Below are 26212 nucleotides of genomic sequence, written 5' to 3'. Positions count from 1 at the left end.
AAATACAGGTTAGCTTCAGGAAAAACGCAGAAGTAACTGAAGGATTATGAAACAATAGCAGATGTAGCTGTTTTAAGTACATAACTTCCAGAGTAAATCTATGCTCCTGTTGGAGTCTTTTGACTGTCCTGTTTATTAAGCAAAATGTTAAGCAAAACCAGATTATCATTGCCATTGTGAAATTTCATACCGGTTTAAAATGGAGTATACGTGTACGATAGAGATTTACAGGGTTTCAAGGACTCTTGAGCTGTTCTTCTGAGAACCAGCAAGCTATCAAGACAGTGTGGACACACACCTCCACGGCAGGGCCCTCCTTCAACTCTTTGATCAAAGTTATTTCACATAAGCAGACAACCCTGCCATGTCATACCATACAAACAATTTTAATTGTGTAGTTACAGTCAATAACCACTCCTAATCAGAACATTTCTGCATAAAGAAAACTGTGATACACTTATAAAAACAGCCAGCTGTAACAAAATAGCCGGTGTTTTCATAGTCATAAACTCATAAAAAAGAAATACACCTTTATACAGAAATTTTATACAGATGTCGCTTTACAATTGATTGTAAACCAAAGGAAGACACATTGCAAACATCAATTATTTTCACATTAATTGCATAATTTTCTAAGGTGATCTATTAGTTTGATTTACCTAAGCTTATTTGCATGATAGTAAAAATTGCATACAACAACGAGAGGGCGGAGCTTATAGGATGAATTGCTTGGATAACATAGAGCACTTTTTATAGGCAATTGTGTAAAGCACATTTTCTCTATTTAAAACTTTTAAGACACTTTGTTTTACTGCCCATCAAAATACACTTATAAATAGAAAAGAAATCGGTATGGGTAACAAGAGAAGCAATATTACATTTAACGGAAACTTCCAAAAAATTAAGTACAACATGACGCTGCAGGGTCTACAAATAAATAACAAGGACTAAATTGTGTTTCACATTTTCTTTCCTTTTTTCTTTAAACAACAACAAAATCATGTAACAATGAGAATGAAAAAAAATTACAGTGAACTTTTATTTCCAAAATAAAAACAAATTTTAATTACGGCAGTGCCATGTGACGCAAGGCATCTGTTGGTATATGTCATCTTTAAACTGCAAACCACAGTCTACAGTTCTTTTGTAACACACATCGAGTAACAAACTCTTCTTTTTTTTTCCTTTTTCTTTTTAAAATAAGGGCGAGTTTCCAAAGATCAGTGTGGAGTGTTACAGAAATAATTAAAGGAAAGGCAATCATAATCACTGAAATTATAATGCTTGTTGGAGGCTCCAGAGTAGTAATAATAATAATAAAAAAAACCTCTGGTATCATGCTTAGAGGGTGCACACCTCGGGGCATCCCTTGAACACAAACTCTACCACCAAACAATCCTTGATGTTTCACCTGGGACTGCCAAGCAGTTTGTAAAACAGAGTAAGAGCATCAGTAGGGTCTGTCCTACCCGTTCCATCTTTCCGGTTTGTGCAAGTTTCTGAAGATTCATTGGCCACGCAATGAACAAGGATTTTCTGAGTGAACACAAGGTGGACTTTTTCACTTTGTTAGTAAATGTCAGTAGCACAGTTGAAAGAAAATAGTCCTCTCAGTCCTTCAGGTCGGCACTAATGTCCGTGTCCCCTTCCACCGCAAGCTCTTCTTCTAGTTTTACGGAAAAAAGGGTGTTGGCGTTCTTATCCTGGACGCTCTCCTCCAGATCCTTGAGCAACTCCTCCTCTTTATATTCGGCTACATCCACCTCCAAGCCGGAGTTGTCCTTCAGCTTGCCGTGGTGCTTGAGATAGTACCTCTGGTTCTGGAAGAACTTGATGATGGTGTACTTGGGGAGGTCCAGCTGCGCGGACAGAGTCTGGATGGCCTCCTCGTCCGGGTATAAGCCCACGTCTTGGATGAAGCTCTGGAGGATTCCCAAGGCTTCCACGGAAATTTTGGTTCGTGGCCTGGTCTTCTGCCGGCTCTCCTCATCTGACTCGGCGGGCGAGGCCACGGTGGGCTGCCGAGGGGGTAGCCTGGGGCCTGCCTGGGGCTGCGGCTGAGGCTGCGGCGGTGGCGGAGGCTGCTGCTGCTGCTGCTGCTGTTGCTGCTGCTGCTGCTGCTGCTGCAAAGAGACAAGCGGACGGTCAGAGCTGCTCTGAGCCCCCCACGGAGCCGGCTGCGGGGAGCAGTGCTTCCCAAGCTGGTGCAGTGTCCCGGATATGGAGAGAGAACGCAGACCGGCTTTAAAAAGATCAAACTGATCTGGGCTTCTGAGCCGGGCAGCTAGGAAGGGGTGCAGTTCACAGGGCTGCTGTGCTCATGGGGTGATGTGGGCGTGTGGAGGGGAGCAGCTCAAAAACATGAGCCATCAAACTTCCCAGTTGGAGGAGCACCAAAGGCAAACGACAATGTCACTGACTGACAAAGACTTAGAAGAGGAATCCTCAGCAAGGATCTCAAAGGCGTGCGGGGAGACCCAGCTACGCCAGCGGGAAAGCAGTGTGCTCTGCAGCTCTGCATTCCGGGCCTAGACACAGAACTAGACAAGAGCACCTCTCACTGCAAGGTCTGGGGAGGTGGGATGAGTGCTGGGGAACCTTACATTCCTGAACCTTCTGTCAGACGGTTTCGATACTCATTCAGTCTCTCTCTCCCTCTCTCTCATATACATATACACACTTTCCTACCAAATTGCACTAGGCTGACACTAAAGGTTCAGTCTGTATCGTTAGCAAATGGCTTTGTCTATAGCAAACTACAGTGTGATTAAGATTTAAATCCAATGCATACCCTTCTTTAATAATTAGTATCTGTACATGTCTATAATTCCTACACACAATCATATGTAACAAACGTGTGACCCGTGTCTACGGTACACTCTAGATCCCTAATTACTGACCCTGGGTGAGCAGAGCAGCAGTGTATTAGAACATCCGTCCTGTGCCTAGGCATCTCCTCTTATCCGCCCAAGAAGCAATGTTATTAAAAACTCTTTACATTTCCAAACAAGTACTATTTTTATTACTTAACATATATCTCTCTCATCTTTGTTTCAGCCAAAACAGTCAGTCTTTCAGACTTTCACAGTTATTTCAGTGCTTGATAACCTTAGGGATTCTCTTTGTCAATTTGTTTTATCGTTAACAAATACTCAAGGATTTTTTTTTTTTCTTTCCTGGTGGATAGATGACTCTATTATTTTAGCTTCAGATATCTTTTTTTTCCACAGCAATACCAAGAAAGAATACAGATGACTCAACAAAGCTTTTAGGTAGGTAGAATTTTAGGACTCTGAGGCAAGGACATATCCTAAAAGAAGGTGGAAACGATTCCCAGAGTTAGCAGAAATAAGTGACACAGCTCAAGTTCAACCATAACACGCATCTCAAGTTTCTTGAGGCCACCACACACATCCTGGTCCAGAACTCTTCAATCGAGTTTGAGCGGATGAATAGCCAGTCCCCACAAGATATGCAGGGCACAGGCTGAACTCCCTCAGCAGTGGTCTTTGGCCACAGCCACACCTCATCCATCCTTGTCCTCTGCATGTGGGAAAGCCCTGGCCGAGGGAGCTGGTCTTCACACCACCCTGTCCGCCCTTTCTCCTGGCACAGGACACTTGTGCCCGCTCACCTGAGGAGCAGCACTGGGCCATGGTGCGGGGGTCAGCAGGCCTGGCAAGAAAGCGCCTCTAGACTCTCCTTTCCCAAGGGTGCTGGGAGAGGGGCTCTAAGGAAAGACAAACAGACATGACTCACCTTGACCTGCCCTGGGGCGGGGAGGCTGTTTGAGGTGAGGTGAGGGTGAGGCACGCAAAGCAAGATGTCAGTTGGGTTTCCCTCCCCTCCTCACTCTGGACAGAAGCCACGGTATGAAAGTGTCATTCTGTGAACTTCCTCTACAACACAGAAGTGATTCGTTTCCTCCAGGGCAGTGTGGTTTAATTAAGATGTGGGTGACGTTTTAAATTCTAATTTTTTAAAGACACCAAAAAAGAGTCTAAGCTTTCACAGATAAAACCCAGGGCTAAGAAAGACAGTTACCAAACTAGCAGTCCAAAAGGGGGTTCCTGGACTTCAGGGGCAGGGGACACAAGGCACATGCTGAAAAGAGCATGCTCATTTCCTTTTATCCCCTGAGCAAGATGGCGGTATACTGTTATCTCTTGCAAAAACCCTATGTTTATACTGGAGGGAAGGTAATTTCCCTGCTAAGTCGAAAGCTTTGTTTACTTAGTGCTACACGAATTGGCCAAGGTAAACGAACCTGAATCTGTTCTGCTGGAACGTGGATGATGTGGGGCGGCCTGTCGCCATGGTGATGCACTGCGTTGCTCTCTTGCTCGTAAATGGCATCACGCTCGGGCTGAGGGAGACTGAGGAACCTTCGGATCATGGACAGGTTCTCCCACAGGGTTCTGTTTTCTGGAGAAGGGTCCTCTTTCCAGCGTAACAGCTCACACAGCCATCCCTGAGGGAGAAGGGAATAGAGGTCAGTTAGTGGTGGGGATGGGGCTGGAATCATCCATAAAAGCTAAAAGGGAATAGACTATGAGTTAACTTTGTCATCCGCTCACAGCACTCCAATTTGCTTTCATTTTCCTTTTCTTTCAACCTGTTGAGAAAGGACAGCTGTAGGGAAGACAGTGAATGATCAGACTTGCATCTTAAAAGGCAGAGATATGGGCTGGGAGATGGCTCAGTGGGTCAAGCACTTGGCGCAAGCATGCAGACCTGAGTTTGGATCCCCAAGACCTGCTCCCCAGCCAGTCTAATCAAAATGGGGGCTTCAGTCACAGTGAGAGACCCTGCCTCAAAAAAACTGCAGGGGAAGACACCTGTCATCAATCTGTTCTCTGTACGTCCATGCACAAGGGTGTGCACCCCACATAAACGCACAATGAAAGACATTAAGGACAAACATTCTTCAGACTCTAAGAGCAAACGTGCATTTCTCAAAGACTGCAGTAAGTGTGATGGGAGAAAGGTAAAGATGAGGGTGGGTCGACTCCTGCCTGGCCACGTTTGCCAGCACTGAGGCAGGACACGGAGGTGGCAGGGCAGAGTTTTAGAAATAAACTCCTCTCAAAGGCTTTCCTAAGCTTACACTTTTTGTATTAGAAAGGAGGTAAACTCGTGTATGTGTATGTGCGTATGTATGGGTGTGTTGTGTCACTGCCATAGTGTCTGACCATAAATACTGTTTGGCTTTTGCATAACAATTACCACAGGCATTAGAAGAGTTCTTCAACAATGAACTTCCCAAAAGGGGACCTCAGAGTCCTGCTCTGCAGTACGTGCATGTGATTTGTCAGGCAAGAATTTTATCAGTGCCCCAATATGCCCCTCTCAGAACCAGGGCTTGAGCATCCATTGGTTGAATGGTGCAACAGAGGACCTTTATTCATCACCATCTCAAATCTTCATCCTGTCTGCCACTCTGGACCCTTAGCAATGGGGTAGGAAGAGGGAGGGAGGGAGGGTGTCCATCCTGAGCCCACCTGCCAGGGCAGTGCCCTCTCAAGCTACTGTGCAGCCCACTGACAGTTCTTGCTAGACTCAGTTCTGAAGGAAGTTCCTGGACCCATTTCCACAGACACCCTAGAAGGCAACTGGACTGCCTCGCTGGTCCCTTCACCCCAGTGTTACCTTATGGTAATTACCTTATGGTACAAAGTCCCGCCATGCCTCAAGCAGATAACTGATAACTGACTGCGCCCTCAGCGTCCTCTACAGAAGGGGTCCTTCCGCACTGCCCTCCACCTCTTGGGTCTCGCCCTCTTCTGTTGTCCCCCCTGCACAAAGCACCAATCTCCATCTGAGGCTCTGCTGTGGAGGCACTGGTCTAAGATGAAGGGCTTTCTTGGAAATTTCCAGGAACACCATTCCTGTATCATGTGAATTTCAGGTCTAGCTAAGGTTTTGCTTTGCTATTCATGTTACTAGGTGATGAAATCAGAATTTCATGGCTTTCCCTTTTTTTCAAACTGAAGAGGTCACTAAAGACAAACTTCTTTATATGTATTTTTCAAGATTTATTTTTTGCTTGTGTGTATGCCTGTGTAAGTTTATGTGTGCCGTGTGCACACAAGAGGCCTAAAGAGGCCAAAAGAGAGCACTAGATCCCCTGGAACTGGAGTCACAGCTGGCTGTGAACCACCATGTGGGTGCTGGGACCTGAATCCAGCTCTTCGGCAAGAGCAGTGAGGGCTCTTAACTGCTGAGCCACCTCTCCAGCCCCCAAGAGAAACCTGAATTGTATTATACAGTGAAAAGAAGCAAGGCCTGTTCTGGAAATGTCTGTTCGGGATTTCAAAAGAGAAGACTGGGCTGGCACATCAGCTGCCTGAGTGGCCAGTGCGGGTTTTGTTTGTTTTGTTTTGTGGGGCTAGGGATGGATACCAGGGCCTTGCACATGCCAGGGAAGCACCTCGAAGAGAGCTTTGATTGGGGCTGGAGAGATGGCTCAGTGGTGAAGAGCACCAGCTGCTCTTGTAGAAGACCTGGGTTCGAATCCCAGCGCCCACATGTTGACTAACAACCGCCCATAACTCCAGGTCCAGGGAGATCTAATGCTCTCTTTTGTTCTCTGCAGGTACTGAAGGACACAGGTGCATTTACACGCAGGTGTAACACTCAGACGCATAAAGACAAAAATAAAGAATTTTTAAAGAGAGCTTTGATTCTTTAACAGGGTTTTATAAATTAAGCAAATAGGCACATAGACACATACATGAATATTCACGTGATCATGTACTCATTCAAATGCCAATGAATACTCAACTCGAGGTGAGAGGCTGGGCAGTTCATTAACCTGAAAGAATATCCACCAGAAAGAAAAAACAAATCACGTGTGTGATGAAGGAGTCCCTGGGCATGAGTCTTGTCTGACCACAGCAACTTATGCTTACTCCCAAACTGCTGTAAGAGGCTGTGCGATGTAACCGCTCAGCTCTACGTCTGAGTAGGTAACAAACACCACTGCTGAACTGTGGTATTTGAAGTTTTTGAGACCCACCTGCATGTGGTCCCCTGGAGATATTAATTTAGGGAGATATTAATTTAATTATTTTACCTAAAGGTAAATACTGGCTCTCTGGAGTAAGCCATAAAAAATCATCCATTTTCCCAGATCTAAGCTATTTCCTTAAATCATACTTCTGAATATTGTTGCTGGATAGGTTTTAGATATGTATCTTCCTGAAAGCTTAATAATCAAGTTAGGATTACTTTTCTATTTACCTTGTCCTAATCCTTTAGCTACAACTGCTGACAGGATCTGGACACCAAGCACAATGAATCATACCATTTACCTTTCAAGAGACGTTCATTAAACTTTCTTAAACTTTGGTGGTATTCTACTATCCTAGCAAGTACTAAATATTGAGTGGTTATGAGTTTTATTTTTTAGAAACAAATGCTTAGATGCCAGGCATGGTGGTGTGCACCTTTAATTCCAGCCCTTGGGAGGCAGAAGCAGGTGGATCTCTGCAAGATGGAGGCCACCCTAGTTCACGTTGTGACTCGCAGGCAGACTGTGACTAGGGAGACCCAGTCAAAAAACAATCAAAAAGGAACAGATGCTTGGAGCTAAAAATTGATAAAAATTAAGAACAATTTGTGTCAGAAAGCTGCTTGGAGAGCCCTGAGAAACCACCAATGGTTCCTTTAGAAACTTTTTAAAGTAAGGCAGAGATCAGTTAGCACTTGGATGTATATGAAAAACATTTGGATCACAGATGTTCTTTGGAAGAGAAAATCAGTAGTTCTTTTAAAACAGCTAATAATGATAGCTAATTCCTAAACAATCACATTCATGCTGGTTAACAAATATTTCAGAAAAAAGAGCCCTGACTCATTCAACAAACATTTTGCTCATGTTGTCATTTCTGTGTTTCTGTGCTTCCCAGACAGATCCTTATTTTTATTAATTGCCCATGACTAACATAACACTTCCAGTACATAGCTATTAACCTCCGCCCTTAAATAATACTTCTAATTCCTTATCTAAAAATAATATGATGAATTAGAAGTTGAAGCTTGTCTCCACTAGCCTTTTAAGAGACACGATGGGGTTGAAGAGACTGAAATGGATGATGATGCTAGGAGCTCTACAAGGGTAGTGCCAAAACCACAAAGCCAACTTCTGTCCAACAAGACTACTATGTCTTATTCATCCTCTGAAAGACTAAACCAAAAAAAAAAAAAAAAAAAAAAGCCAAACCAGGGCCACGCTTCCGCTATACACCTATTTCTTAAAAGATAATGGGAGACATATTTTTGACCCCCTTTTTCCCTCATGTCAAGCTGGCAGACGCCCAGTTAGAACTGGCAAAAATAAATTTAATTTGTTCTAATGCTATTTAAATGCCTTGGAATATTCAGACTACCTTAAGTCCTATTGTTTGTGATTCTGTTAATGATAACAGTAATCTAAAGTTGAAGAAGGAATTGAAGAAGCCAAATGCTTTCTAACTTCTGAACACCTTTTTCCTAAGTCAGTTTCCCAATAAGGATGTTAGAGTAAATAAATTTGGGAAGATGATGAACAGGCTGGATGTCTTCAGTATATCACAAATAAGAACAAGAGCTCCTCTGAAGCAACAGGGTGCTTGTGCACCAATTTATCTGGAAGAAGAAAGAAAATGAAAGGCATGCTTTGTTGCAAAATGTGAAATACTGCTTTTTAGAGATCTCTGGGACTTGATGTACCCCAAGATCCCAGGCAGGAAGGATGGGGCCTACTCCCAAAATTAATCACAGCTGTTTGAACAGCAAAAAACAAAAACCAGGCACCTGTAAGGCTTGTAAAGCCTTAAAATTCCAGTCTCAGAAAACCAAAATGGTACAAGGAACAACGTAAAGTTTAAATGTAGTAAATTTGCCAAGCAGCATCACGCTGCATCTAATGAGGGCAAAATATAAACAGTAGCCACATGTAAATAAATTAGTACAACTTTCAGGATGTTACTACTTCTCAAACTGACAAAGTTTAATTTGACACCTTCTGTTCCAAACCCTTTGTTTCTATTCAAAATCACGCCTTGAGCTGTTGCTATCAATCACAGCACTCCCCTATTACTTAAAAAAAAAAAAAAAAAAATCCCGGCACGGACCCTGAATAAGCTGAAAATGCCATGCAGATGAATTCTGAGATAATATGTTCAAACCTGTTACATACAACACAAATCCTGTAAAGTTATGTATTGTAAACCTACATTTATTGAGAACTAAAAGTCTTACATCCATCTGCCACAAAGGGAATACTGTTATGTACTTTACAGTAACCAACAACCATCTGCAAATGCCTTGCTACCGTAAGCAAGAAACAGAGCAAAGGATGCTAGAGTCGAGATGGAATAAATAACCATCTTTTGACTGGGTTTGGTTAGGGATCTATGTTAAGGAAATGCAAGGCTGGGGGGAGGGAAAGAGAGAGGAGCAGGCCTGCCAAGCCAGTGCTGCAAAACACCAGCAAAACAAACTCAATGACAACACAATGGCAATTTATTATGGTCCATGAAACACACGACTGTATGCTCATTTTAAAGGAAAAATTAGCAGTTCTAAACTCAATATTCTAATGATGCTCTTTGCTGACAGAATCTTGCTGTGCCACATTTAAATAAAAATCCCGGCACCTCCATCTCTTAGCTGCTAATTTCCAACCAAACTCAATCTCTGATTTCCACACCAGTCTTTTTCAGAACAGTTAAGTTCAAATCAGAGAGGGGTTGCCCCAAAATTCTGAGGCAGGAAAGTAAAGTCCTCTTAGGACTTTTTGTTTTATCTATAAGACCTCACACACAAACACAGAGAACCTTGGGGCCTGGTCTGGGACAAAGCTTGGAGTTCCTAACACAACTAGTTTTGCAGGGAAAAATAGAAACTTTGGTATCATCTGGGGGAGGGGGAGAGCCACTTAATGCAATATACATATATGTGTATAATACTATTATGTACATATACATTTTGAAACTAAGAGCTATAAAGAGAGAAAGAAAAATGACAATAATTCTTGCTACAGCAAAGAAGGAAAAACTACATTTAAAAAAAGAATGGTAATTTGAGTTCTAAAAGGCAAAACATTTTATAGTCTGTATTTACTGCCCCCCCCCTCCATCTTTTATGTGTTATTTGCAGGAGTATTTTCTTCCAATCTCTGGGGCCTATCCTATAATATATGATATTAAAAGAAATCAATCTAAATAGGAAAGTATTTGATACAAACATTTTAGTGCAAAGCATGAATTATAGTTTTGCAAGTAGTAGAGAACAAGAACTAAGTACATAATCCATTAAACAGTACTTCTAACAAAAAAATTCAGTATCGTAGACTAAACTACACTAGGCATTTTGAATGAGTACATTTTCAACAACAACTAACTATAAAGCTAGCAATTTATCATTCAGCAAATAATTTTCTACTTTTAAAAGAATCTGTAAGTGTTACTTATGCAAATGAAGACAGTTTTTAATCTGCCCACAAACATGCTAATAGAGGGCAATTTTTTTTTTTTATTTACAAAGCTGCCAGCACTCAAGGGTAATTTCATACCAATGTTCTCCTATAAGCTAGGGGAAAATGGGTTCTAATTGTCAGAGCTACTGAATCCTTCACCTTTAGCATAAAGGCTTAAAGAGATAACAAAAGATGTCACATGACTGGTGTGTTTTAAAGCACCTTTTCCCCATCACAGAAGGGCCCACTTTCACATCTTTTATGATTTATATATACCTTACCCCAAGTGTACTTAAACATTATTGGGGGTGCGGTGAGACACTCAAGACCAAAGGACAAACAGCCCCTTTGTAGGTGCTCGGCTTGGAGGCTATACAAGTAACTGCCCAGCTCCATCACAACACTTCTGACACCAAACAGCGTGAAGTGAAACCATAGCAAAACAACACTGAAAGCATTTTAAATTATTTACTAGGTTAAAAGGGTGAAATGATACTTTAAATACATCAGATTTCATCATCTAGGCCATTTTTTGGTGGCAAAGTGGTATTGATCTTTCCAAACGCTTAAAATTAACTATTTTCCAGAAGGTCATGATTTGATTAAAGGCATTAAAGTTGAGGGCACAAGGCGACGCACTTTTTCTTCTTTGCCCATTCAAATCATCACATAATTTAATAAAAACCATCCCATCATGTCCTGTAATAAAAACGCTTGTCTTAAGATATTGTTCTTTTCCTAACATATTAACCTTTAAATGCTACAAAGTTCTTTAGAAGGGAAACCTTTGCTAAAGCCGATCATTTTATGACATAATGAGAGGCCCCAGTCATTAACACTAATAAAGATACATGTTCTCCTCCACGGAATTAGTGAGAAGTGCATTCATCTTTCTCCTCCATTTAAGAACGTCGACTCGATTGCAAAGAGACTGAGCAGACAGTAACTTTTCTTGCTAAGTTAACATTGGTCTTATTAAAGAAAACACGTAGAACAAATTTGAACAGAGATATAGCAGTAAAAGCATTTTCCATTCTAAAAGTAGCACATTACACTCACTTTATTAGACAGTGGATTTTAAAAGGAGATAAAGCTTAAAAGGAATATGTGTGTAGATCCCTCAGATACATTTATTTTTAAGGGATGGTTTCTAATATTTATATTTGTTGAAAAGAAGAAAAAGCAATAATGGAAACATTTTAAATTACTACTATTTGAAACTCCCAAGCTTACTGTTTTTAGGCTCTTTCCAGACCCTCTAGTTTATTTAAGGTATACAATATCTCAGCCAAAAATCTTTGGGTTTTTATATTGGGGTAATAATAGGTCCCCCATAAAATGACTATCTAGAAATTTCTCATTTTGCCCCTTTGTCATTAAAGAGGTTAAGCAACTCTAGCTGAGCTCCTGAGGTTTATTATTAACATTAAAAAAAATGTTTTCAGAAGCCAAGAAAAAGCCTCCTTTAAATTTTAGAGAGGGCAGAGAATACGCTCAAGTCACTGGCAAATTATCTTTATTTTTCAATTTCACTTAAAATTTAATCAGATAAAAAAATGAATCCCATTTGTTTCCTATTGTTCGCACCATCACCTCTTCTCTGCCTTCCCAAGCCCTTGACTTTAGGGCACACATAAATACACTGGGTTTTCCTTTGCCACATGCACATTGTTTGCTTCATAACAAGATTATCAAATGACAACTTGGCCAGAGGAGATACTTAAAAAGGCTGTCAAGCAAGGGGAGCTGGGACTTAAAGCATTTCAGGAGCGAGTGGGGAGAGGGGACACGAAGAACGGAACGGAACTCTGGACAAGCCACTAAGACAGCCAGCAGAAAAGACAATCTCTCCATTTCCCTGAAAGAGAATTTCTGAAGGAGGCCTGCATCTTCTTTGTAAAACATTAGATTTGGAAAAGAGCAAGCTTCAAAGTCTAACTTTTATATATACTTCAAGCCTGAAACAAGACAAAGATCTATCTGCCTTGTGCTCTGAGACCTGAATACATATGCCAGAGAGAAAAGCTCACCTGTCCCCCACCTTAAAGAAGTTTTCAACACGACATAAATTTCAGTGGAATGATCTAGCTTCCGTTTGCCACTCTGACGCTTCGTCTTCAACTCTTGAGTTTTCATTCTAATTCTTCCTAAAGGACGTCATTCAGAAACGGAAAGCACTCCCGAAGTTCCTGCTCCAACCATCTCTTCAATTTCAGCCTCTGCTTCTAGCATTAAGAACCGGTCACCACCGACTCACTCAAACTGGGGCACTTATCTTTAACTTATGCTCTTGTTAATGACTTCCAAAGGGAAACTTGTTTGACTCCTTAACTGAAAAGTGTTTAGCCACTCCTCTCTTCTCTTTGACTTATGGGAAAAACACACTTTATGGTGAAAACCCAGCTTTTGTGGTGAAAACCCAGCTTTTATGATCAGGGAATTAGTGAAGTCCTGTGCAAAGCAAATCAATGTGATTCTGTGTCTGCAGACCTGCACTGTCTCTCTCATGCTCAAAAACTACTCAACTGAGTTGCCAAAAAATGAAAAAAAACAAAAACAAAAAACAACCCTCATTAAGTTTTAAGTGAGTTTATGATTTCTGTGTTGGGCTGGTTCAGAGTTGTCCTTGGAGCAGGGCCTGTGGTTCCAGGCTGAGAGCTTCCTGAGGACTAAACAGACCAGTTCGGTTTAGCTTTATAGAATTCCCTTGATCATTTCTGAGAGGTTCTTGGAAATGCAACTGCAGGACGCAAAACACCATGTCTACCTTCCACCTTCCGACTGTCCATAGCTATCCTACTGTCCAACATGACCTTTAGAGGCTCTCCCGAGTGGCATCCGGCCCTCCCTCTGTTCTGTTGGACTACTAATCAGCTACGGTCCCACACCACCCCATGCTCTGTTCTGTGTTCCTCTTGTTCCAGAGGAAAGCCTTCTTATTTGTCTGCCACCTGGATACTGCTGCTCAACTTCAGGTCCATCTCCAGCAGCTCTGCAGACCAACCATGGGGAATGTAGTGGATAGGCATTCATCTATGCAAACCCGAGCAAGTCACCTTCTTCAACCTCTGTGAGAATTCCTCCTCACAGTGCAGATGATGGCATTAATCTCCGACGCTGGTACAAATGAGACAGAGCACATAGTGCCTGAGACGAGGTAACTACAGAATACTCCGATGAACAGAAGCAGAAGTACTCGCCTTAAATGACTCGCTGTTTTTAATGCTATGTCTTTTCAAACAGACCAATTACCAGTTCAAAGCAAGATAAAGGTCAGTGATAAAGGGCAGACATCAGAGGGTCAGAAGGCACAATGGGAGGAGGGATACAAGAGAAGGACAGCGCCCCGTTGTATAGTACTGGCTGCGCTTTAAAGAGTGGGAGAAAGTTAAGGAAGTTGGCAGACTAATGGGAGAAAGATCGGGATGAGCTAGCAAAGTGCAGAGGAAAAATAAGTCATTCAGTGGTTTCTGAGGGCACAGAGCCTGTGCAACCCTCACCATGCTGGCTTGGGAAGTCAACTTGGTCACTGGGACTTCTGAACTTCCACGGGCCATACCTCTAAGGTTTAAGGAACTGGAGTTTTCATTTGAGTATCCATCTGACCTTGGGCAGGTTACTCAAGTTCTCTAGACTTCAAGTAAATCTTTTAGAAAAGGGAGTCCAATTCAAGTAAATCTTTTAGAAAAGGGAGTCTAATTTTACCGCTTCAGTCATAGGCTGAGGACTAAGAGAGAACATTCTAGAAGGGCTAGGCACTTAACAACACAAGGATGTCAACTACTATTGTCGTTATTGTTCTTGCTATCAGACTTGCCTCCTCTCAAAGAGGTCAGAATAGCTAAGGCAGCCAACGAAGACAGCTGGGCTAATACATTTCCAATCGGACGCCAGTATCTTCCTCCTAAACCTGCTTTACATCCTAAGCGGCTTAACTCAGTTAATAGACTCGCTGCCTATCTAGCACCTAGGCTGAAACTTTTAGTGTAAATTGCACACCTTCTGAAGTGCAAGGTGAAAAGGTAGATGGTTGAAATGTCTAGCAATCACCTTTAAAACACAAATTCCTTCTCTGAGCCAATAACCTCACTTTTCAGTTCATTCCAAGGAAATGATAAGACAGACCACATACAAATACTTCACAGTAATAGCATTTACATTCACATTATTTGTGACAGTGAAAGTTGAAAGGAACCTAAGGACACCTGGGTGGGAAATTAATGGCTAGTACAGTACATACTGGACACAGCACAGACATATACACTGAATACACGTGCAGGTCTGTGTATTATAAAGGCCTAAATCAGGATATGAAATCTCGGTATCTCTAGGTGATTGGGATTATGGATATTTTTATGTCCTTCCTTAAGCTTATATTTTCTGACTTTTCTGTAGTGACGATGTACTGTCTTTCTAACAAAAATAGGCATAGCAAATGGCTTTCATTAAAAATCTAATTTTTCTTGTCTGTCTCCTCCATAACTAATCACCAGTTCCTGTCAATCCCATCCCCTTGGAAGGTCTTAGATTTCTTCCATACCCACTGCTCAGTCTTTCAGCCTCGCCATTGGCCTAATGCTGATGGCTCCTTTATTCTAGACTGTCCCCCAACCCTGCCACCTGAGTCACATTTATCGCAAACAAACGTGAACATGCATAGCCCCGAGTTGTACTCGTTCCTGTAGTCCATCCATGGGACCCGGAGACAGCCCACAGCTCACACTCCAACTAGTGAGTGAAAAACGAGGTCCAAGATTCATCACTACAAACAGGAAGTTGTAAGGAGAAAGATGCAAAATGGCCTAGTCCGGACAGTGGTAAGAGACCGCACACACCTCTGTAAAGCCTGGGGCTCGCTATGGTAGCAAAGTCCAGCAGTCTAAGTTAAGCTGAACTTTAAAGAAATAAGGTCTGAACTGAACTCGGCTTTCTGGGTTAAAGGAGGCAGAGGAAAACTAACAAGGATCAGGTCAAAGGCAAGCGCTCTGATCCCTTTTAAAAAAACGGAACTAGGAAACTTCGCTTTTGCCAAACCTTCAACTCAAACGTACACATACACTTACATAGATTCTTATCACATTGTTTCTTCGTCACTACTAAAAATTCACAATATTTCTTCTGAAGAATGTTATAAAAAAATATTGGTAAGATTTAAAAAGAAAAAAAACGTATAAAAATGAGAACTCAGCCGCGTGTGGTGGTACGGGCCTTTAATTCCAGAACTCGGGAGGCAGAGGCAGGCAGGGCTCTGTGAGACCAAGGTCAGCTTGGTCCACACAGTGAGTTCCAAGTCAGTTTTGGCTACAGGGAGACCTTGTCCTGAAAAGACCAGAAAAAAAACCACAAAGGCTGGAGAGATGTTCAGTGGTTAAGAACACTGCTCTTACAGAGAACCCGGGTTTGATTCCCAGCACCCACATGGTGGCTAACAACCATCCGTAACTCCAGTTCCAGGGGATCTAACACCTTCTTCTGACCTCCGGTCTCGGGCACTGCAACGGGTGCAATTGCATACATGCAGGCAATACATACATATTACACATACAAAAATAGTAACTTAAAAAAAAAAGTATAAAAGTGAGAACTTGTAAAATAATCTTTTAGGTGATTTACCTGATAGAGTGGCTTGTTGGCTTACAAAAATAATTTACTACAAGGTTGTTTTAAACAAATATTTCTGTGCTCCATTTTAAGCTGACTTCTATAAAATGTCTCAATAATGCAGACATCTCCTAAAATGAGCTATACTCATCATGAATACTCAGGAGCTGAGGATTAAAAATTTAAATCTTCTCTCTACATGTTCTAGGAGAGATAACAAAGAAATTTTAAAACTCAGAGAAGACAATCTGTAATTTACAAGTTCTGGGAATCAGACCGTAAGAGGGACACCAGGTAAGGTCCTTAGAAGCCCGCAACTTCCTTAGGATTTTGCTGATAAAGTAACACCCATCTTGTGGCCCAAACCACATCATTTTCTCCATTATGCAAACCTGCTAATCAGAAGTTGGCTTAATTTGAGAGAATCAAATTTTGTGATTCATAAGCAGGCATTAAAAACAGAAAGCATAAATATTTCTTGAAGAATCATGTGGGTCCTGGTATAATGGCCAGCTATAATTTTTCTAACGAAAGGAGACCAGGAGGCTAAGCCCGTGCACAGGCCGCCTCAGTGATTCCTCACAACCCCTGACCACCGCACACCTGGGGACAGTACAGAGATGCCCGAGGTGGAGGACAGCAGGGGTGGGGTCTGACCTGACTCCCTCCCACTGGCCCATTTTCTCGGGAATACATTGGCTTGTATGACAGCAAAACTGTAAGCAGATGAAATCTTAAGAGTTATTTCATCCTTCCACAGGTAATTATCGAGTGCCATCTATGTGCTGGCTATGGTGCAGGCCAGGAGGAAATGTGAACACAGCACTGCAGGGACACATTTTTCCTAACACTTCCTTCTCGTCCAGTGAAGCGAGAACCCTCCAAACTTCGGATTTACACTAACATTAAAAGTATAATTCAACTGGCAAAAGAATTTGTCTAAGGCAAAGGCATTCGCTTGTGATGTCTGGCACTCTCTACCAAACGCTAAAGACAGGTTGTCGGGTAAGGTTTCTGGTTTTGTTTTAAATGTTATTGCAATTACTGCAATCTTGTCCTGTTACGCTTCAGAGTGATGGGTCCTTGAAAAATAAGTACCAAAAAGCATTAAACAAATTAAAAGAAAATGTTTCCCAGATAAATTCAAGAATTCCTCGGCTAATATGTTAAAGAGTATAATTTTTCCCTCTACACAACTTATCACTGATCTCATCTCTTTGGTGCCATGGATCTTTCTGGCAGTCTGGTGAAGCCCATGGATGCCTTTGCAGAGCAATGTTTTTATGTGTCTGAAATAAAATACATAAGATTACAAAGAAAACCAATTATACTGAAATATATAATTGGCTTACATGTAACTTGGATAGCAGGGTTGGGAATGGACAGGAATAAACCAATCTATCAAAAATTTGTGATGTAGTAATAATTCTGTGTGTACGTGTGTGTGTGTGTGTGTGTGTGTGTGTGTGTGTGTGTGTGTATGTGTGTTTACCATACCAAACACACCAAGCTGCAACAGCAGATTTCTAGTGAGGAACAAAAAATGAGATTTCAGGGTATCCACGACATCATAATATGTTATAAAAATGCTCATGATCTTCACTGGTGGCAAATTCATAGGGATTGCTAATAGTACCAGGATTTGTTGCCTATGTCGACAACTGAATAAAACACCAACTTCCAATCAGTCATAAGTCATATGAAATAAAGCATTTTTTTTTTTTTAATCCAAGTTCACTGTCCCCTTGGGAAAAATGGAAAACAGGTTAACAACCCCTTGAATTGGTATGGCTCAATCCTTACCTCAAATATATACACACACACACACATGCCAAATATACTTTTGAAACAAGTTTCTTCCTTATTTATTTATTTATTTTTGAGACAGGATCTCACTATGTGGCCCTGACAGGGATGGAACTTGCTATGTAGATCAGGGTGATCAGGCTGACCTCAAACTCACAGAGATCATCTGCCTCTGCCTCCCAAGTAGTTGGATTAAAGGTATATGCCACCATACCTGGCCTGCCTTTTTCAAAATTTGCTACTAAAGGACTATGTTTCTTAGAGGTGTGGTAGAATTAAAACAGCTGCTCCTAGAGGTGGCTTCTAAACCCTATCCTAAGATGTTTCAACATGTATAGTGGAGGTGGGGGTTGATAAGATTATCCACAACATTGACTCCCCAGGTCAATTCAATGAGAGAGAACTTTTATCTGTTTTATAATTTCAGCTCTATCTAAGAGTTCATTCATAAAATAGTTCTACAGAAAAAAAAGTTAAAAAAAATAGTTCTATGGCTTAAAAGATGTCAACTGCCAACTGCAGTAGTAGATACAAACCCACACTGTCTTCCTGGCCCATCAGTGAAGCATCAGCATTCTCACCTGGTTAGCCTTAAACCATCCAAGTAACTCTACAGGTCAGCAAGCTCAGCAGAGCACCTTGGAGAGCTGTCGACCACCTGGAGGAAGCACACTAGTAAGACTTTCCAAAGACACATGGGTTTCCCGAATGGAAAGGGTTAGACAGCAGGCCAGCTAGGGGACACAGGCAGGGGAGGGATGGAAGGGGGACTCTGTCATTCCAGGGGTGTGGGGTGGTGGAGTGTGACTAGGGAGGGGAGGGGCTTTGCAGATGATGGGAAGCTGGTTACCAAATGCTGGAGCAAACGGCTGTACAACATTTCAGAAAAACAAAGGTGGCAACTGGAGCAGAGGGGCAGAAAATAACAGAGTACACAACCATCTCCTAACTTGAACTTTAGATCCTAACACACATCAGAGTAAAATTTGCCCAGCAATAGAAACAAGTTGGTGTTGCTGTTCCTGTCTGGAAATTAAGCCTGATGGATAAGGCTTTGGTCCTTATGGTTACCCAGGGTCCAGGTTATTTAGTTTCTTTAATCAAAATATTAAAATAAAATCATTACCCATTAGACTATTACCCTTCCCCCCAATCTCCAAACACACAAACAAAAATTAATTGCCAGCCAGGAAGAAAGAAGGCAATTTAGACAGCAACAGCTTGGTGTGGACTGAGCTGGGTTTCCTAAGAGCATTTGTTTGTGAATGTATATTTTATTTACAGCCTTTAGTTCCTTGACCTTATTGAAGGTAATTTATTTTTTACCTAATCTGCATTTCATTTAGACCACCGAAAGCTCTATCAAAGCTCCATCAAAGAAGCTCCATCAAAGAAATAGCCAAGTAGTACCCACGAAAAGGGACACTCACGTTGGCTCCATGGGTAAACCAGGTAAAGGTTTAAAGGAGCCACTTGGGGCCAGACACTTCTCAGCAGGCACAGGTTCCAAGCCCTTAGCCTGCAAATGTGGATTTCACCACCTCTCAAAGGAGATCCTCTGAAGAACCCTGTTCCTTTTTCCTTTGTTTCCTTTCCCTCTAAACACCCCCAAACCTGATTTCTCATAGACCTACGGTTTCCCACACTGCCCTGAGTTACCCTCTTTAATGTGGAATCTTTCCCAGAAAATGTCTATTAAGAAGTCAATAATAGCCTGGGACCCTTCTTATACAAACCTACAGCAATGATGTCAGTATGCACAAGATCTATGCAAATTTAAGCAGACAAAAACCCAGCACAGAACTGTGGAAATGAACAGCAGGCCCCAATCTTAGTTGAAGAATTACTGGCAGCTGATTACTGCTGGGTGAGGAAGAGCTGGTCTTCTTAAAGGGAGAGACTCTAGATAGGCTGACTAAATTCCAGGTGATGAACTTGCACTGAGGGACATCTCAGGACACTAACTTTACAAGATAAGCCTCAACACAAATGACAGGATGTATGAACTACAGTGTGTATGGGGGGGTTGTTATGGGAGGTGCCAAAGGGGGAGAGGGTATAAAGATGATTTTATGTATGAAATACACAAAAATTCAATATTCAATAAAAAAGATAAAATAATTAAAAAAAAAGGTCAATAATAGTAAAAGCCAGGTGTGATGTGCACACCTTTAATTCCATCACTCAGGAGGCAGAGCAGATGAATCTCTGTGAGTTCAAGGCCAGCCAAAAGGCAATTAAGGGTGGAGTTTCTTTCAGATGTTGAAAACCCAGACTGACATCTTCAAGGAAATGCTTCCCAATATTTAAATCACACCACATAGTCGCTGTCCCAGTATCTATGAAGCCAAGCTCACTTTTCAACTGCCATCAACTCTGCTCCACAGGGCCCCAGACCTGCCAAGTTGCTGTACAATAGACGGGAGCTCTCCATCCTGGCTGAGTGTCTCACACAATATCACCTGGATTTCCAAAATGGGATTCCAATAGTCAATTTGGCCCATTACATGCCACCTATAAATTATTCTCAGGACTCCTCCACACCCCTAAAACAAAGCCCTTCTGCTATTCAACCCCTCATTGCCTTAGATTCACATTCCTAGCTAACATATCCTTGGGCAGTACCACGATCAAGAGCTCCCTCCTTCACCCGACACACAGAACCAGGTTCCACAACAGACACTAGACATGATATAACTCAACCCATTTCACTTTCCTGAAGGAAGTTCAGTCTCAGAGGTTAAGCAACTTGCCTGGAACTACACAGGTTAATTAGCAGGGGAATGGGGATCACAACTCTTCATTTCCCTCAAAGATGAAGTTCACAAGCAAGGTCTTCATTAACCAACCAAGTTTGTACCTAGCTGCCGTCCTCCTTGTTTCTATCAGACACTGATGATCAGAAGCCCGACCACTAACCTTTCAGTCAGAATTCTTAGAGTGTGATCTACAATGTAAATGATATTAATGACTTCAATAAGGGGAAGAAAACAAATGAAGGTTCCGGTGTGAGAGAAGACAGCATAGAGTACTGAGGACCTGTTTCCTTTTACGAGGGTCTGCGGGCCTGGAGCAACGGCTGAGGGCAAGGCATAGAGTCGCTAAACTGTCACGGCCACCCCATCTCATGTACCTTCTTAATACACACGGAGAACATCCCCACATCAGTCAGGACCCGGCAGGACCATAAAGAGAATTAAAACGTTTTCTCTGAAACAAAGAGGGGTTCTGGTAGCCTAAGAAAACGCTATGGTAAAAGAGGTGCTCTTCCCTGTACACCAAATACTGAATATTCTCAAAGTCAGCACACACCACTGATCCCTAACAGCCACTCCGTGCTCTTGTTCTCATTCCCTTCTGTATCAACAAGCACACCAGGCACAAAGAAATTCACCACACAACCGAAGTCCACCAACATGAGAAACCAGCAGATGAATTTTCACACCGGAGTGAAACCTTTTATTTGCAAAGAAGTAACTTGAGGATCCATTTCATGGTGACCTCCACTGACTGTGAAATGTGAAGCATTGTAGTCTGGCTTATTCTGAACTTATCTTGAAACAGCTGTGTGAAAATTTCAGGGTTACTTATTAGTAAGGGCAGATCTAGTGAAGACCTGAGTTTGTTTACTTTTCTAATCTTTGAACTCACTCAAACTCTGCGGCAGATACCAAACCCTTCTTGGATTCTTCAAATACAGGTGGCAGATCTAGTGAAGACCTGAGTTTGTTTACTTTTCTAATCTTTGAACTCAAACTCTGCGGCGGATACCAAACCCCTCTTGGATTCTTCAAATACAGGCGGACTGGAACAGCGATGGGCTAGCTTGCTGATTAGAAATGGAAGCTTCCGCTTCCGTGTTAAGGATTCTGAGGGGACATCTGTGCTCAAGAGGAAAGTGTTGTGATAGATGGCTTGACAGATGGACGTTGACTCACATCTTCCACAACAACTACACCTTTGAAAACTGACTGCAGAGACAGGTAGTCTGCAAAAACCAAACACTGAAACTGATGATCTACAAAGGCAGATGAAGAGTGTGGAAATGGGGGAAAAGACCTAGAATAACTATGTAAATGAATGTCTCAGCGGCTTAAATAGAAAGGTCTAACTGATAAGTCTTTATTATAAAGGCTCACTTTTCTCTTTAGAGTGATATTTAGGCCAATGAAAATAGAGATAGGCAGAAAAATGTTAGGTTTCAGAGCTGGAGATAGTATGGAGCAAACACAAAATGCATTGACAACAGCCAGGTCAGGGGGACGCAGCTCCAGTGAATCTAGAGAACTTCTAAGCCAAGAGGGAGAGGAGAACAAGGAGGCTAGAGAGTGGAGGGAGGACAACTGTTCAAGAGCAAGGGGCACCCTGACCAGTCAGGCTGCAGAGCTCGGCTCCCAGCTGTAGCAAAGCAGCTAGGTTTTAAAAAGGGTGTATTTCATTTGGCATCCAGAGATCTTAACTGGGCTGTGTTTTAAACTGAGAGATGGACAGTTCCAAGTCTCCCTAGGTCCCTTTCTGCTCCTGTCCGAGTGTTCTTTTCCACCAGCTCTTGGATAGTAGATACTTTTAAGTTTCCTCATGGCTGGATTCCTCTGAGCTTGGTGCTAACTTTGGTCTAATTCCACTCTCCACACGAGCCTGCACCTTCTACCAGGGATCTCCAGAGTTCTAACAGGGGCTGCTGGTCTCCAACTCCACCTTTCAAAATGACCGCAAGCCAACAAGTGTCACTATGAAATATGTTTCCTGGCTGGGATCCATTTCTATTTGGAGATTGTCTGATATCTGACCACAAAGGCTAGAGCAACAAACTATAAAAATAATAATGAGAATTAGTTTTTAAAAACTATACATGTCCAATCTTAGAAACCCATTCAAATATTCTTTTCATTAAAAAAGGGTTAACTCTTTAAAAAAAGGGGGGGGGAGTCATAAAGTCAAAGGAATATTATACTCACACACAGCAAAAGAAAAAAAATTAAAGAAAAATAAAACAAAACGAGAAAGTCCACTGGGAACCAATCTTTTCTTCCATTCAAGTTTTGATCAAAATGTAAAAATGGAATTTGATAAAGGCCTTGATAAAAATAACCTGGAAAGATAAACAAACCAAGCAATGTCTTCGTTTGTCTAGACACCTGACTTCTTTTGACTGCATTTTATTTTTATTTAAGCACATCTTAAACACACACATACATACCCCAACCCTTAAAAAAAAAAGGGCCTGAAATTTTAGTTACACCACATGTGGTTTTCATTTCTGAAAAATGAACAAGCTGTTTGTGGTTAAACTGTCTAATCGCCTGTTATCAATCTAGCGCTGCATTCAAGATTTACAGGGTACATCAGCTTCTGTGTTACATTAGCTGGAAGGGGGGAGGAAAGAGGAGGAGGAGGGAGAGAGTTTATCCTGAGGAATAATATTTCCAATGCAGCCACACTCGCACTACATCTGGTTGTGCTGGTAGCGGCAGTTAAATTGAAATATTTCACAGCGTGTGTCAGAAACATGCAGAATGGTAATTATGACAGATCTGATTAAACCCGAGTGCCACAAGCTCCCTGGCCAGCTCCGGTTCTGCAGGTGTGACCTTGTGCGTGCCTGCGTGTGTAAATAAAATTAATTACAAGCGAGAGGGTGAAGGCTTCAGTGACATCACAAAGCGGAGAAACTCCCAAGGGGGGGACCTAATGGAATATTTTCCCTCAGTCTAATAATACAGTTCATATTGACTTGAGGTAATTAGTGGGATCATTAAAGCAGTTTTCCCGGCGTATTTGGCTGCCTGATCAGATTAGTGGAAATGTTCTTCAGAACAAGCCCTGTGTGGTCTGCCAGAGAGGAGAGATAAAGAGCAACAAAGCGTATTTTGGAATGAGAAGCAGTGCCGGACTTCCACTCCGCACACTCCCTCCTCCTCCTCGCTCGAGTCTGCAGACCCGCTGTCCTGTCCATTTTAATTCTTCCGTTAGACTTGGGTGTGTTACACCCACTGTCACTCCGCTTCCCCATTCCCTCTGTTAACTCAGACTGCTTCCTCACCAGAAGCCAGCCCCAGCTCCCCAACAAATCTCTCCTAAACAAGGCAGTTTTAAAATTGGGGGAAAAGTGTCTGAAATGACTGCTTTTCTATTAGCTGACAATATGGGACAAGTGGGAGAGACTGACACATGCACACTCACGCACACACAACAGGGGGAGACCGCCACTGAAAATTCACCTGCTAAACAAAAGATTCCTCTCTTCCATTAACACCTAACAGATATAAATATCCCCATGTGGCTTTTGTGTAGGACAAAGTTGGGTCCTCCATCCTCATGCAACCTCAAGAGAACACAACGCAGAGCCTAGTCAAGGAAAGGGCCATTTGTTTGAAAACACTCTACTGAGCACGCTCTACCTTGCCACTGGAATATGCCAAGCGCTGTCACAGATGGCGGGCTCTGACAGTTCCCATCCGTAGCGTCGATACTCGACAGTTCAGCACAAGATCAGTGACATTCTGTCTCATTAGAACCACGCTAATTATCACAGCTAGTTTCAGGGGAAACCATGTGTTGCAATGGTCAATTTGAAGGAGTCTGTGCATCAACAAACTGGTAATAGGGATCAGACACCTTATTATACGACAGCATGCTGCCTATGATCTGATTTACGGAATCAGAGGCACTGGGGCGGCCGAGGAGGCTGGCAGTTTATGAAACAGTGTGTTTTAACCCAATTCTTGAAGTATACTGGTTGAGAAGGGAATTGTTCAAAAATCTCAAAAAAAGCAACTAAAATTGTTGAATGAAGAAATCAAAGGAGAATAGATTTTTCTATTAACCTATAACAGAGGCAAATTAAGACTTAGGGGGAAAATAACTTCATCAATTTAACAATTAGAAATGAACTCCACACGTGGTTTGGAGTTTGTGTTTCACAAGGTATTTAGCAATAAATCATAGAATGATTTATTTTTACTAATCTTTAAAATAAAGACATTTACTTTTAAATGGGTAATCTGTGATTCTGTGTCATTATAGCAAGCAAAAAAATTCAATTGGTAAAGGTATAATAAGCATACTTAGAAAAGTGAGAAATTTCTCTGGTTACTTTCGAAGATGCTAAAGGCAGGGCAGGAAAAAACTGCAAGTGAGATCCATGTATCTAAGTTTTCTATCCTCTCTTAGCACCTTTGGCTGATGTGAAATTTTAACAGTACCCCTTCCTTTAGAGCTATTTTTCTATTGTCATTCTGTATAAATGTATTTTCGTAGCTCGTTCACTTCACAGGGCCTCTATTTTCAGTTCTCATATGAGGAAAAAAGATAAAGTTAAAATAAAACTACCTTCATTACCCAAAACATAAAAGACTATTAAGACTTCCAAGAAAACACTTTGTCTTAATCTGCCGGTTTGTTGAAAGCTGTCTCTGTGGAACAGTGCTGTGCTGAGTTTAACAGGATGACATTAGGTTTTTACACGAACTCCCATCATGAGCTCAGTCCCTTGGTCTGTTTACCATTGCTGCTGATGCTTCAATCTACCCTGAAGCACTGACCTGACATGGGTTGGCTGAATACCAAAGGGTTTCTGAATCCAGGAGCCTCCCACGGGTTCTCAGTCCACACTGCTCACCTTACGCTACCATCTGAGGACAAGAGGTGAGGGAGTGTCTAAAGGTGCCCCATCTGTGCGAGAATCCATGTTTTGTAGTAAGTCGAACACCTGCAGAGTGGCCTTCCCTCTTCCTCATGTGATGACCCTCTTTACAGAGTTGATCCAGTGCTCATTCACAAAAGTGATTCTCCCCAAAATCTTACCTAATTTTTTCTTGTGACATTTTCTAAAAATGGAAAATGATTCAACGAGTTATGCGCATGTTTGTTAACATTAAGTTGGTTATTAAACTGGCTGAAAGAATAATGCCTTTATAGCTTTCAGTTAATCAAATTTAAATGTAGAGGTAAAACGTAAAGATTTAAAGACATTTGAAAATAGTAACAAGACAGCCAAAGATCTCTGGCTCGATTTTAGGTAGGGAACACTGAGTGTCTAGTGGGTAAAATACCCCTTTACATGTCTTTTTAGCCAGCCTCGGTAGGTGTTTCATAATCCTGGACCTGCTTGATCAAACCTCAGACTTACTAAAAACACTTTTATTTATAGAGTGCAGAAATCTGACCATATTCAGACCCACACATTTAACTAGTTCTTAAAAACATCATCTATCAAGCAATGATGGACCTCAAGTGGCCAGAATTTAAAGCTGTCAATTCCAATAGGCTGGCTTGCATTCAACTAACAACAGATCCATCGATGGTCTAGAAATCTAGAACATTCTCAGTATTAACACATAT

General features: G+C 41.9%; 1 protein-coding gene across 1 annotated transcript in view; it reads right to left on the bottom strand.

Annotated features, from left to right (window-relative positions):
• Positions 1-367: 367 nt before the first annotated feature.
• Satb1 (SATB homeobox 1) overlaps positions 368-26212 on the bottom strand; it is a 79395-nt gene continuing 53550 nt past the window's right edge. The window contains exons 11-13 of the mRNA XM_008849968.3: positions 4268-4471; positions 3635-3730; positions 368-2123 (exon numbers count right to left, since the gene is read on the bottom strand). Coding sequence (XP_008848190.1) covers positions 1611-2123; positions 3635-3730; positions 4268-4471 — 813 coding nt within the window. The 3' untranslated portion in view covers positions 368-1610. The remainder of the gene's footprint in view (positions 2124-3634; positions 3731-4267; positions 4472-26212) is intronic.

This window comes from Nannospalax galili, unplaced genomic scaffold (genome assembly GCF_000622305.1).
Source record: "Nannospalax galili isolate Female #2095 unplaced genomic scaffold, S.galili_v1.0 scaffold364, whole genome shotgun sequence".
Classification (NCBI taxonomy): domain Eukaryota; kingdom Metazoa; phylum Chordata; class Mammalia; order Rodentia; family Spalacidae; genus Nannospalax; species Nannospalax galili.
The sequence above is the reverse complement of the archived record's forward strand: the minus strand, read 5'-3'. Positions and strand labels throughout refer to the sequence as shown.